General features: G+C 38.6%; 1 protein-coding gene across 5 annotated transcripts in view; it reads left to right on the top strand.

Annotated features, from left to right (window-relative positions):
- Positions 1-14,202, top strand: part of ARHGAP8 (Rho GTPase activating protein 8) — a 122,313-nt gene that overhangs the window by 11,518 nt on the left and 96,593 nt on the right. For 3 of the 5 annotated variants that reach the window (XM_043515484.1, XM_043515471.1, XM_038385568.2), the window contains exon 2: positions 10,464-10,577. The exons of the other annotated variants lie outside the window; for them this stretch is intronic. In XM_043515484.1, coding sequence (XP_043371419.1) covers positions 10,541-10,577 — 37 coding nt within the window. In that variant the 5' untranslated portion in view covers positions 10,464-10,540. The remainder of the gene's footprint in view (positions 1-10,463; positions 10,578-14,202) is intronic. 5 annotated transcript variants of the gene reach the window in all.

The raw sequence follows: 14,202 nt of genomic DNA, 5'->3' as shown, positions 1-14,202 counted from the left end.
TTGTCTTTCATGACTCTGCAATTTTAACCCTACTTAGAACATAACTGTTTTCTAAATACTTAGAAACTAAGACGCAGAAGCTCAGTTCTCCTATCACAGGATCTGAGTAATACCCCCATGTGGTGGGAGTAATAGGCCCCAGAACACCCTCTTTTCAAAAAACAAAATTTTCCAGGTTTTAGTAGATAAACCTCAAGACAGCCTTCAGAAGCAAATTAATCTCTCATACCTACCATGAAACATACTATATACCCATATCAACAATACTAATCACCTAGAACAGATGTAAGTACATAGCTCAAGACAACTAAATTTGAACTCTTGTTACTTGAAGGGAAAATAGCCCTTGAGAAGGATTTATTTTGGGCTAATGCAGTGGACAAGAATCTGGCTCAAATCAAGATTGCTCTTTACATGCACGGTGTTTCAACAGGAATGTTGTAAAAAGTTTTATTAATGAAACAATGTGATAAACCTAAAATGCAACAAGAAAGGAATATCTTTTATTCCTGATGCTCTGTGTAATTGTAATTGAGATGCTGACTCTCCTTCCCAGTATAGGTTTCAGAGTAGCAGCCGTGTTAGTCTGTATCCGCAAAAAGAAAAGGAGGACTTATGGCACCTTAGAGATTAACAGTGGACATCAAAATGAGTTCTGTTACCATCAAGTTCTCCTTATGTAAGAATAACTATTTAATGTATTATCATATTACTCCAAATCTGGAAAAACTCTGTTTTGAAATACTGCACACTTCACCTTCAGGAAACATTCAGCCTTTAAAGTAAGTTAATAGAGATGTTGGGCATTAGACAATGACACCTCTACCTTCCAACCTCTAACCCAATGCAGCAATACTTACCTGAAGTGAGCATGTAGAATGACTCTAAAAAGCAACCAGACAAAATTTTGTCATCTGTTCTCTCATACGTTCTTTTAGAGATGAAAAATTATAATTATTTTTCTCACACAACCTTCCTAAGCTTTTTGATTTGTGTTTGTGTTGCAAATAGTTGACACTTCAGTCCATTAGCCAAAATCACCAAGTCCTTGAACAGACAGGTCAAGTTCAGAAATTTCAGTGGGAGTTAATGTATATAAAGTAGATCTGCGTTCCAAATAACAGCACGTGACTTTTTTTTGCTGCTGAGAACTGGGACTCAAATAATAATATATGGATATGTCTCTTTCTGTTTAATTTCTAAAATTCAGAATTATAGCTAAAAAAGAATGATCATGTTTGACTTTTTTTAAATAAAATGCTTAATGCAGTAGCTATATACTTTTTTAAAAAATGAAGTGCTGATAAAAGTTATCTGATTGATAGCATCGGAAACTGAAATCCTTTATTTTTCCGCTGCATGAACAGTAGTAGTATAAGATTACCAGTGCTTAATTTGTGCCAGGATGAACCCTCCGATCTCTTGGCTCGGAAGTTCATAGCCCCCGCACCTCTGAGCTTGCTACATCAGTTATGAATGTAAAAAAATTGCTTGAGCCCCGGCACCTCTTTAATTACCAATTAAGCACTGAAGCTTACCCACACCACTACACAAATATGTCTCAGTTGTAGATGGGCTGGCATAAAGGTTGGCAATTTCCCCGGGAAAAACTGGTTTAGGATAGGGTGCCAGTAAATACCAGTTTAAACAGAAACGGTGGGGAAAGGGGAATTCTTATTAAAATAAACTATGAAAATGATAGAAATATATATAGCAATTTGGTAATAGTTTTGCAGTAATATGGTCTGTTTAATTTTGATTAAAGGAAATAAACTAAATAAAAAAAGAGTCTCAACCTAAAGCTGTATATTAGTGTCTTGGCTAAGTCAGAGACTGAAATGTCTGTATTTAGAAATTCCCTTGCTTGTTTTGCAATGAAAATTACCTATTTGTTTAGCAAAAAAAGAAAGGGAATTGCCAGTTTCAGAAGTTTCAATTTCTGTTCGAAGTAAATTGACAAATTAACTGTCTAGTCCAGTACTCTGTCTCTTGATCTGGGTGGCTGGAGTGCAACTTGACTCCAGTACAGTGACTCAAGTCAAAATATTCCAACATGAGCAAAGATGGAAGACCACTTTGCCCAATTCATGGCTATTTTGAGAAAAAATCATGAAGATGGCAGAGTTTTTGAAGAAAAAATGAGTGGGAAGGAAGACAATATGAGGAAACATTTTGAAAAATGCAGTGGAAAGAGCAAAGAGACACCAGAACTACTGACTGTGACTAAACCTATTTACATTGTATTAGAATCAGACTCTGAGGATGAAGATATTGATAACACTGCAATACCATTGCCAAGTACGTCAAAAGAGCCAGATCCAGGTCGGCCAAAGACAATGAGGAGGAAATATAATTATTTTTTTCAAGCAAAAATGGATATGTTTGTAACAAAAGCAATGCTAGAATTTAAACAAAAGATAGACTTGAAAATACCTGAATTTTTGTATGCCTGTAATATTCTGTTATTGAACATCCAACTTTTCAAGCAATGATCAGCAGCCTAAGGCCAGACTACAAAGAACCCAGTCTAAAGCAGGTAGCAGGTAAACTGTTAGACACATTTACTGATTGCTTTAGTGTGGAAGCATGCAACACATTACATGGAAAAGCATTTGGTCAGCTGAACAAGAAGAAATTGCACAGCCATGGTCTCTCAGCAAAAATCCTGACTTTCTGCCATATGTACTTGCATTTAAAATAGAAGAAGCTCTATAATCATAATCAATGTTTTCAAACGCTATAAAGGAAAAAGTTTCACCTGTAACGTGCTGGAAAAATCTGCAGAATACAGATGTTCCCTCTGACTTAATGGAACTGGTGGTGCAATTACACAGTGTCCAGCAAGGTCAGCAAGCATAGACCAAATCTTTCAAACTTTGGAAACATCTATTCAAAGCTGAGGAATCAGCTTGGTCTGTCTGTGCATTACACCAAAGTTGGTCTGCTGCCGCCGAATGCTGTGTGGCCAAATGGACCCAGACTGATAGTCTACAACTCAGCATGCTTCTAATTGTTTAATGTTTCAGGCCTATCATTCTGCATTATTGTTGTTTTCATGTAATTGAATGTTTTTTGACTTTTGTTTGTGATATTGAAAACAGAAATATGAGTTATAACATGTATAACTTCCTTGAGAAAATACTGAATCAAAATGTATACAGACATTCTGATGTTCAGTATTATGGTTACATGCATTATTAGTATTGTGCCCACTGTAGCTTTACTTTCTATTTGTACAACCCTAAATTAATCTATGAATCTACTGCCTTATGTTACCACAATTTGAATTTGTAACTAAAGCTAAATGTAATGTGGTTTGTGGTGTGCACTAATCAAACAGTTTTAAAATACATTAGAACCCTGTTTATCCAAGCCTCCATTATCCATCTCTCTCTATTAACGGAACAGGGCGGCGAGGCCAAGAGACGAAGCCCCGTCATCTGGGGCTGACAGTCAGAGCCCCACCTACGCTCCTGATTATCAAAAGTTTGATGATCTGATCTGGTCCCAGTCCCAATTAGATCAGATCAACAGGGTTCCATTGTAGAAAATGCCATAAACTGGTACTAACTAGTTTTTCTCTGGGCAGTAAAAACATGGATTTTCCTGGTAAAAACCATCTCTAATAAATACCATACCAACATCAAGAAGGCATTTTAAACTTTTGTCTGAAATTACTTTTTTTTTTTTTCACATTTGTGACGGTGATTTGATGATGCTGACTTCTTTCCACTAGGCTCTTGACTGAAGCTACCAACCTATGTCACCTAGGCCATTAAAACAGCTGTCTGGTATACAGATTAGATTTCTGATCTCTGCTGACTCTCTGGTTGGATTCCGAGCAGCAAACTAGAGTTGAAAGGTCTGCTGAGATATCCAGTTCCATCAAACACTATGGGGTTTGAAAAAAGAAACACGAAACAAAACAAAATCTGGCTGATTAAGTAGAAAAGCTGCAAATTATTTCTAGAGCATTTCAGGGGAGCTCTAATCTACTACTACTGATTATTGAGAGGATTTCACCCCTAAATAAAGGCGCCTATGGCTATGTGCTAAGAAAAGCTGCCATGACCTGGGTGTACAACCATTTTTGTATTAAAAGAATTGTGATCTCAGATAATCTGTTCATTTTGAAACATAGCTGTTCTTTGTTCAGAAAGTGTTTCACTTTCTGTAGAAAGAAAACCAGTTTGTGAACTGAAAAGAGAGATTTCAAGAGAGATTGTTTATCAGCACATTTTCTTGCTGTTAGAGAGCTGTGGTTGAGTCTCTCTCTCCTTTTTTGTTTTGACCCCATGTAACTCCAGATTTTTCTTTCAATGGATATGAAAGAAAGTAGTGCTCTCTGGTTGTCCTGCTGAAATTAATTTTCCTAGATGCTGGTATGTTTCAGGAAACTGGCCAGTAACGTAGTAGGGTTTATGGGTGGAGGGCCAGAGCCTAGTTGTAATTAGAAGCTGGTGAAACATTTTTGGGTGACAGGCTATTTTTCAATGGAAAATTTTTTCTTCATAAGTGAAAATGTTAGTGAGAAACCATTTAGCTTTTGTTCAGTATTTTTCATTTTTAAAGAATGCTGACTAAGTGTGAATGTGCTCTTTCCACAGTGGTTGGAGCCTCCACCTGGGGAAACTTTCTAGCTAGTAAAAAAAACACTTTGGTTTCTTTTTTGTAAATTTTACTCTTGTTTTGCAAAATATCAAAGTTCTGTAGTTTTGTCCATTTTTTTATATTGTTGAAAAGTTTTGACCAGCACTACAGCTGGCCAAAACCCACATTTTTTATTACTTTTTTTGTTGAAAATTTTACATTTGTTTTTTATTAAAAAATGAATTTTTGATGAGAAATTCTGTCAAAAACTTGAAATTCAGGAATATTTGACCAGCTCTGATAATTTTATTTGGCCTTCCCATTTGGGCCCTGATCTCATCAAGACCTATACACGTGTTTACCTTTGCTATTGTGAATTGTCTCATTGAAATCATAGAACTATTCACAGTAGTGAAGTTAAATGAGCCTTTGCAGGCTCACTAATGTCTTTGTTGATCACTGCTGTGTCTGTTGGCAAATGTGTATATGTATGGTGGCAAATAGCATGCTAAGATTAAAATATTTTCACATTTAGAATACAACCATGCTGTGATCCTGAGAGATGACATCAAGAGCTAAGTTGTACCTGTCCTGGTTTTGTGTTGGATGTGAGATTGTATGGCTACATAGACTCCCTCCTCAGGCCATACACTACCAGTACTCCCAGCTATCTGAGACACCACTGACTTCCTGAGGAAACTACAATCCATCGGTGATCTTCCTGAAAATACCATCCTAGCCACTATGGATGTAGAAGCCCTCTACACCAACATTCCACACAAAGATGGACTACAAGCCGTCAGGAACAGTATTCCCGTTAATGTCATGGCAAACCTGGTGGCTGAACTTCGTGACTTTGTCCTCACTCATAACTATTTCACATTTGGGGACAATGTATACCTTCAAATCAGCGGCACTGTGATGGGTACCCGCATGGCCCCACAGTATGCCAACATTTTTATGGCTGACTTAGAACAACGCTTCCTCAGCTCTCGTCCCCTAATGCCCCTACTCTACTTGCGCTACATTGATGACATCTTCATCATCTGGACCCATGGAAAAGAAGCCCTTGAGGAATTCCACCATGATTTCAACAATTTCCATCCCACCATCAACCTCAGCCTGGACGAGTCCATACAAGAGATCCACTTCCTGGATGCTACGGTGCTAATAAGCGATAGTCACATAAACACCACCCTATATCGGAAACCTACTGACCGCTATTCCTACCTACATGCCTCCAGCTTTCATCCTGACCACATCACACGATCCATTGTCTACAGCCAAGCTCTACGATACAACTGCATTTGCTCCAACCCCTCAGACAGAGACAAACAGCTATAAGCGTTCTTTCAACTACAATACCCACCTGCTGAAGTGAAGAAACAGATTGACAGAGCCAGAAGAGTACCCAGAAGTTAACCACTACAGGACAGGCCCAACAAAGAAAATAACAGACCGCCACTAGCCATCACCTTCAGCCCCCAACTAAAACCTCTCCAACGCATCATCAAGGATCTACAACCTATCCTGAAGGACGACCCATCACTCTCACAGATCTTGGGAGACAGGCCAGTCCTCGCTTACAGACAGCCCCCCAACCTGAAGCAAATACTCACCAGCAACCACACAACAAAACCACTAACCCAGGAACCTATCCTTGCAACAAAGCCCATTGCCAACTGTGTCCACATATCTATTCAGGGGACACCAACATAGGGCCTAATTACATCAGCCACACTATCAGAGGCTCGTTCACCTGCGCATCTATCAATGTGATATATGCCATCATGTGCCAGCAATGCCCTTCTGCCATGTACATTGGCCAAACTGGACAGTCTGTGCGTAAAAGAATAAATGGACACAAATCAGACGTCAAGAATTATAACATTCAAAAATCAGGTTTCAGAGTAGCAGCCGTGTTAGTCTGTATTCGCAAAAAGAAAAGGAATACTTGTGGCACCTTAAAGACTAACAAATTTATTTGAGCATAAACTTTCATGAGCTAAAGCTCACTTCATCGGATGCATTCAGTGGAAAAAACAGTGGGGAGATTTATATACATAGAGAACATGAAACAATGGGTGTTACCATACACACTGTAACGAGAGTGATCACTTAAGATGAGCTATTATCAGCAGGAGAGCGGGTGGGGGGGGAACCTTTTGTAGTGATAATCAAGGTGGGCCATTTCCAACAGTTGACAAGAATGTCTGAGGAACAGTGGGGGTGGGGTGGAGGGGAGAAATAACATGGGGAAATAGTTTTACTTTGTGTAATGACCCAGCCACTCCCAGTCTCTATTCAAGCCTAAGTTAATTGTATCCAGTTTGCAAATTAATTCCAATTCAGCAGTCTCTCGTTGGAGTCTGTTTCTGAAGTTTTTTGGTTGAAGAATTGCAACTTTTAGGTCTGTAATCGAGTGACCAAAGAGATTGAAGTGCTCTCCAACTGGTTTGTGAATGTTATAATTCTTGACATCTGATTTGTGTCCATTTATTCTTTTACGTAGAGACTGTCCAGTTTGACCATTGTACATGGCAGAGGGGCATTGCTGGCACATGATGGCATATATCACATTGGTAGATGTGCAGGTGAAAACCAGTTGGAGAACACTTCAGTCTCTTTGGTCACTCAATTACAGACCTAAAAGTGGCAATTCTTCAACAAAAAAACTTCAAAAACAGACTCCGAGAGATTGCTGCATTGTAATTAATTTGCAAACTGGATACAATTAATTTAGGCTTGAATAAAGTCTGAGAGTGGATGTGTCATTACACAAAGTAAAACTATTTCCCCTTTATTTCCCCTCCCACTGTTCTTGTAAAGTGCTGGAAATGGCCCACCTTGATTATCACTACAAAAGGTTCCGAACCCCCCCCCCCCCCCGCTCTCCTGCTGGTAATAGCTCACCTTTCCTGATCACTCTTATTACAGTCTGTATGGTAACACCCATTGTTTCATGTTCTCTGTGTATATAAAATCTCCCCACTATATTTTCCACTGTATGCATCTGATGAAGTGAGCTGTAGCTCATGAAAGCTTATGCTCTAATAAATTTGTTTAGTCTCTAAGGTGGCCACAAGTACTTTTCTTTTTACAGATACAGACTAACACAGCTGCTACTCTGAAACCATTCAAGGAACAGTCACTTTAAAAAAACAAACACAGGCACACACAAAAAACCCAGAAAGAGAATTGATTTATATTTGTGCACATGCCACAAATACTAGTATCCTTCCAGTAAGGTGAGGGTGAATTTTTATGTCACTAGTAAAATAGATATATGATTTATGTGCCACAGTAGAGACTCATGCTATGGGTCCTTGATTTGCCACTATCTCTGAGCTGCACTTGCATGTAGTGGAGACTAGTGGGCACAAAGAGTACAGCTCACTGATCTTTGGTTGCCCAGCCCTGACAGAATTTAGAGGAGCAGTGGGGCTACTTGAATTTCTGTCACTGGCATAGAACATTATACCTTCTGGAGGAGGATCAGGCATGATGGCACTCCATTCCTCCAGGCACCAGCTCCACTATGCCTTCATATGCTCCCTCTCTGAAATCCAGGGGTCGGGGATATGGCTGGAGTAGGAGGCACCGGAGCATCATCACCAGCTTTCTATGGCAGGAGAGTTCCCCTATGCAGGGGAAATTCTCTATCAAATATCTCTTGCCACAAAGTAGCTTTAGAGGACTAGAGAATCTGGTCCTATGTATTGCCATTTGGTAGGTTACTTATTTGAATGCCCAAATGTTAAATAACAGTCCAGCATAAAGAAAAGGTAGGATCAGGACAAAAAAATAGAAAAGGAGATTACAAAAAAAAAAAAAAGAAAGAAAGTGAATAAGTGGAGATACAGATGTCTGTGAAGAGAGGTGATGTAAGCCAGTATTAGAGAACATGAAATGAACCAGCGCAACTTGAATATTGACTATCAAATACTTTCAGCAAACTGCTCATAAGAAATCTTCGGACTATGTATTCTTAGTACACACTAAATGGTAAATAAATTGAGAAAATCATAAGCTCCTTGAAGATAGTCCATGAAAAGGCGGAGAAGTTAAATTTGTTGTTAAATAAATTATTCATAACAATTCATTAACTCTGTGTGTTTGTGTGAGCGAGAGAGAGAGAGAGAAAATTAGTTTGGGATTCCTCAATATAAATGCAAAGTGGTTGTAATTTTTGATTACCAATAATTAAATAATATTTGAAACCTCTCAAGTTCACCTTTGTACCTTATGTCATATAAACAAATATTCAGCCTATATATTATTCCCTTCCGAATTATTAGTAAAAGTCAGGAATTTAGGACAAAATTTGAGCCAAAGCATTCTGTTTAAATTTGAATAAGAAACATATCTGACAGCTGAAGAAACAAAAAAGAGGAGGCATCAAAGAGGCATTATATTGACAAACGTGAGGGATCCCTTACCTTTGTTTGAAATATCCATAGATGCTAGTTCATTATCAGACTACTTACTGTATGTGTGGAGGCTTTCATTTTTTATCAAGTAACAATCTTTTAGGGCTGTCAGTAAGTAATAAGATTGCATGTGAAGGGATACAAATTGTGGTATGGTGTAAAATGATTCCAAACTTCTATCATAACAAATTTGAGGTGGAGCGAGTGAGTTAAGTCTGGCAGTTTATCAGAAATGGTGACATTTGGCATAGAATGCTATTAAGCATTCAGTTATCTCTTAGGAACTGAGAATGCTGTGGTCAAGAGGAAATCAATTTCCTAGGGTGCTACAATAAATTTGTCTTGTATCTAGCAACTTTCTAATTGCAGCCCCCAAGGAACAATAAGCCAAAAACCAGGCGTGGAGTGGGGTCAGGGCCTGTGGCAGAGCCAGGGGTTGAGCAGTGAGCACCCCTGGCACATTGGAAAGTTGGCACCTGTAGCTCCAGCCCCGGAGTCGATGCCTATACAAGGAGCTGCATATTAACTTCTGAAGAGCCGCATGTGACTCCGGAGACACAGGTTGGCCACCCCTGGTTGGGGGAAGGTTTGAGTGTACTCGTGCACTTTTTCTTCAGCCCAGCCATAAATTTACTGGTGTTCTTTTTAATGCTATAAAGAAAACAACTACAGAATCATGATGTTATTTTTAAAATTGAAAACAAAGGAAGAGTTTGAAAAGCTTGATCTTCTTCTGGCTTCCCTGCCAATTTGGGTCCAGATTTTCAATTTAAGAGAGTATTGTAGTTAATGGAGCAAGAATTTGGGAGACAGGACTTCCAAATCCAGTTCCCAATTCCTGACACAGAGTAGTTGTGTTGACCTTGGGTGAGTCACTTAATATCTCTGTGCCTCAGTAAAATATCCGAGGTGCTGTGTAGCTTAAGTATTTAATGTTGTTATTTCTACCTGAAGTTTTCATGATTTTGTTTGATATGAAATAAATGTTGTCAAATTAGAATTATTGCTGTAGCAGAGCAAAATAAAGATGGCAATTGTGAATGAGTATAGACTTTACTTCCTCCTGGAAATGATAGATAGCTGTGAGATGAATAAAAGGAATTATGTAGCCCAAGAAGAGATTACTGACAATTCCTTAATTCTGATGGCTGTAGTCACAATATATACTAAATATGTATTTTGAAGAAGGAAAAAATCCAAAATAAATAATTATATAGATAGTCTTTGCTGAAAATCCTGTTACTACACCTTGCATTACCTTGACTGCTTAGTCAAAACCTGTTATAATCCTCTTTATTGTAACAATATTTCTACCAAATAAAAATTATTTGGTTCCAATTACATGATTATGATTGGGTAATAGGATTGTTTTCTTTAGTCGTAGACAATGTAAATAAAAGCTGAATGCTTTTTCACAGTGATGGTAACTGTTTGTTTTTCTAGGGTTGATTGAGAACCAAGAAGCGTCAAATCCAGCAAATATCAGTCAGCAACAATTAGGCTTGTTCCTAACAGAAAACATGTCTGAAATTGATTTTGAGGAATTAGCCAAAATAGGTAAACATTTTTTTATTGCACTTCAAATAGTATCTTTGTAGAATTACAGATGATTTAATAGAGCATCTTCATTAAGGGAGAAACTTCACAGGCATTTCTGATAATATTTTAAGCAATCCAATCTGAGTTATAGCCACTGTACTGCTGTGTACCTATTAAAGCCAGTAGGGTTGAAGGTTAGTTTAATACATGCAGCTTTTATGAATTCTTGCTATATGTTCCCAGTGCAATTCTAGGCTATCGGAATATCACCATCATCACATATTGTGGCACAAATGGGAGTCATTACTCCAAAGAGACAAGTATTGAATGTGCATAGAGATTGCAGTATTGCATGTTATCTCTGAATATGTTAGAAGAACAGAGCAATATGACCCTGGTTTTACAGGACTCATCGTTTTGAAAAACCAGTGTTTAAAAAACCCCAAAAACCTGACTTTTGAGGATGCCAGACTGAACCTCAGAGGAGGAACCTTTCACAATCTATATTTTACTCTATCTTTCCTGCTCTGTCCCATATTATCACTTTGATTTCCCAGTCATCATGTACTTCCACAGCAGCTGGCTCCCATTTTAGTCCTGGTGACTGAGCCAAAATCCAGTTAAATCAATGGAAATTAGAATCCCATTGATCTCAGTAGGCTTCGGATCAGGCCTTTCCTTTTCCCTCATAGCCAGGGTTAACAGTAGTAACTGCCAGTAGGAACTGAAGCAGAGTGATGAACTCCTATCATATATAGGCAAAACACAGGTGTTGGGTTGTTCTCAGTTTGAAATAATGAATATTTTTTACTATGAGACATCCTTCCTCCTACCTTTGCCAAAAATTAAAGAATGATTAATAAGGAATTATTTCAACCAGTTCAAGGTAGCTAGTCTCAAAAAAAAAAAAAAAAAAAAAAAGAGTTCATGATTTATAGAGGGGCCTCTTTAATCACTGCAGGTAACTACAGTACAAATGAATACACGTTTGCTTTACATCTGCAGTTCTTTACCATGTGAGTCTAAACCAGTCAGAGTTAATTATAAATTTTTACACTTAAGATTGCCTATATACAGTACAAAATAAGCTTAAGAGTGGCTGTGTGTTTAAAAAACTTTGGTTTAAATTTCTGGGTTTTTTATGTTAAAAAGCATATTGTATATTTAGGTCAATACAGCCTTTTGTATATCAGTTGATTCTGGTGAACTCAGTGTTCGTAAGCACATTTGTTTACTAAACAACTCCCCCTATTCTACCCCATGATGTTAATACGTAACTCTTTCTATCCCTGCCCCACTTTATAGTTTTTTGTTTGCTTACTAAGGTTGATTATACTGTGCAGAAACTTAAAATTCAAAAGCAAAACCGAACACAGTTGTCCTTGTTCTGATTTTTAATATGATTCAGAGTTGGGTTTTTTTGTTATTGGTTGGTTGCATTTTATAAAAAATACCATGTCTGGGTTGTGTTTTTATTATCCATTACTTCCCAACCAGCTCTCAGGGCATAAGTGTTCTGTTCCTACAGCCACAGCATCCAGCTGTTCAGAGTGGTATATTTTTGCTTTTGTAGTTCATCATTTTTAAAAGTTAGGAAAGTATAAATTTGTAGATAATGTTATGAATTTTATCTTTACATTTGTGTGGAGGTCACAAATAGGTTATTTTAATAGCTATATCTTTTTTCTAAGACTAGAAGTGCCACTTTTATTTTCTATGGATTTTTTTATTATGAGAGTTCAGGGAGAAGGTAATGATATTTAAAGAAAACCACACATGCACACATACCTGTACAAACCCCAGACCCAGCCATGAGTGTAATCATTTTTCATGTGTTTTAAATGCATTTTTGTTACAAAGCCATGTTAAAAGGCAAAATGAGACCAAAAAGCCCCCCACAACCCTGATATGTTCCTGTTTAAAGGATAATCTGAAAGATACTGGAAATTGTGCAATGGAAAACAAACCAAAGAAATTATTTAGAAAGAGTATTTCCCTCACAATTATTAGTTATTTGCACATAAATCTGATTGGAATCAATACCTTATATACTCTCTTTTCCCATATGTATCTCGTGTAGAGGTCAAGTTATATGAAATCATAGGTGCTGAGAATGCAAAATGTTGTTGTTGAAACACCCAAAAAGTGGAGTTAATAATGTTCCTCTTAGAGTGATGGTCCCTATTGTATTCCACAGAGGGGCACATCATGCATCCAGAGTTGGAGAATTTGAAAGTAATGTCTGTTGGTCCGCGCATGTGCCCTGGCTAACCTTGTGCTTCCATCCGAGGTGATAAAGGGCAGGGCGGATCCATCCACAAGGCATACAGACCCGATGGTGGAATAAGAACTTTTTAGCCTGATCCCAGTGGTTCTGCCAGTACTAGCAGTGCTCCTCTCTTCCTCTCCTGACAACCCGGTGGCTGCATCAGCCAGATCAATTCTCTACCAGATCAATTCAGACAGTTCCAGGAGCCGTTAAGGAGAGTCTAGGGGGAAACTCCAGATCCCTGTAGAAGAGATCCAAGATTCCCAGCACAAGCGTCTGGATGTCCTTCACCAGTGAGAATAGCTTTCCTGATTAGCAAAGCCATACTGGAAGCTGCCAGAACGGTATGGCACACCCCAGCCACATGCACAGTTACTCCCAAAGGAGTGAAAAAATACTATGTTCCAGCCGAAGACTCCACATTTCTTTTCTCACCTCCACCCCCAAATTCCCTTGTAGTCCAGGCTACTACAGAAAGATCTAAACAACAACATTCTTGAGCTACAGATAAAGAAGGGAAGTGCTTAGATCTTCTGGGTTGTAAAGTATTCTCATCTTCCAGCCTGCAACTGAGAATCGCAAACTATCAGGCATTGTTAGTCAAATATGATTTCTGTAATTACAGCAAATTAAAGAAGTTTGCCCTTCAATCTGCAGTAGATGCAGCGGACACTTCCTCCACAGCCATGACTATAAAGATAGTCATATGTCAAGAGTCCTGGTTCCACTCTTCTGGTTTACCTAGGGAGGTCTAGAAGTGAAGACCTTCCCTTCGACAAATCTCATCTTTTTAACCAGAAGACAGATGAGTCGCTACATACACTGAAAGACTCCATGGATACTCTTTGCTCATTGGACATCTGCACTCATACCCTGAAGAGAAAATTCCACCATTTGTCCACATGATGACATAAATCTCCTCAGTTGTACCCACAAAGACCTTATGAGCCCCCAAGGAAATGCCAGAAAACACAGAGATCTCACCTTCCTGGTCCCTCCTTGCAGGCTTCAACCTCACAGACCCAGTCAAGAGGTATTTTTGATGCAAGCCTGAGAGATGCCAACTACTAAATCTACCACCTCATGACCATTCTACTACTTTTGGGGCCATTTAGCACTCTTTCCCCATCCTTGGAGTGCAATAATAACGGACAGATGGGTGTTGAATGTCATCCACTATGTCTATACGATTGAGTTTTTCATGTTACGTCCTCCAAAACCCTCCTCCCCATCCCCTTTGGGGCCCACTCTGACTACAGTATTCTTGCCCAAGAGATGAACTCCTTTTTACAAAGGGGATCAATAGAACCCATTCCTGCAGAATATCAGGGAACGTGATTTTCCTCAATTTACTTCTGGATACCCAAGAAGAAA

This window comes from Dermochelys coriacea, chromosome 1, assembly GCF_009764565.3.
Source record: "Dermochelys coriacea isolate rDerCor1 chromosome 1, rDerCor1.pri.v4, whole genome shotgun sequence".
Classification (NCBI taxonomy): Eukaryota; Metazoa; Chordata; order Testudines; family Dermochelyidae; genus Dermochelys; species Dermochelys coriacea.
This window is presented reverse-complemented; position numbering and strand designations above follow the sequence as displayed.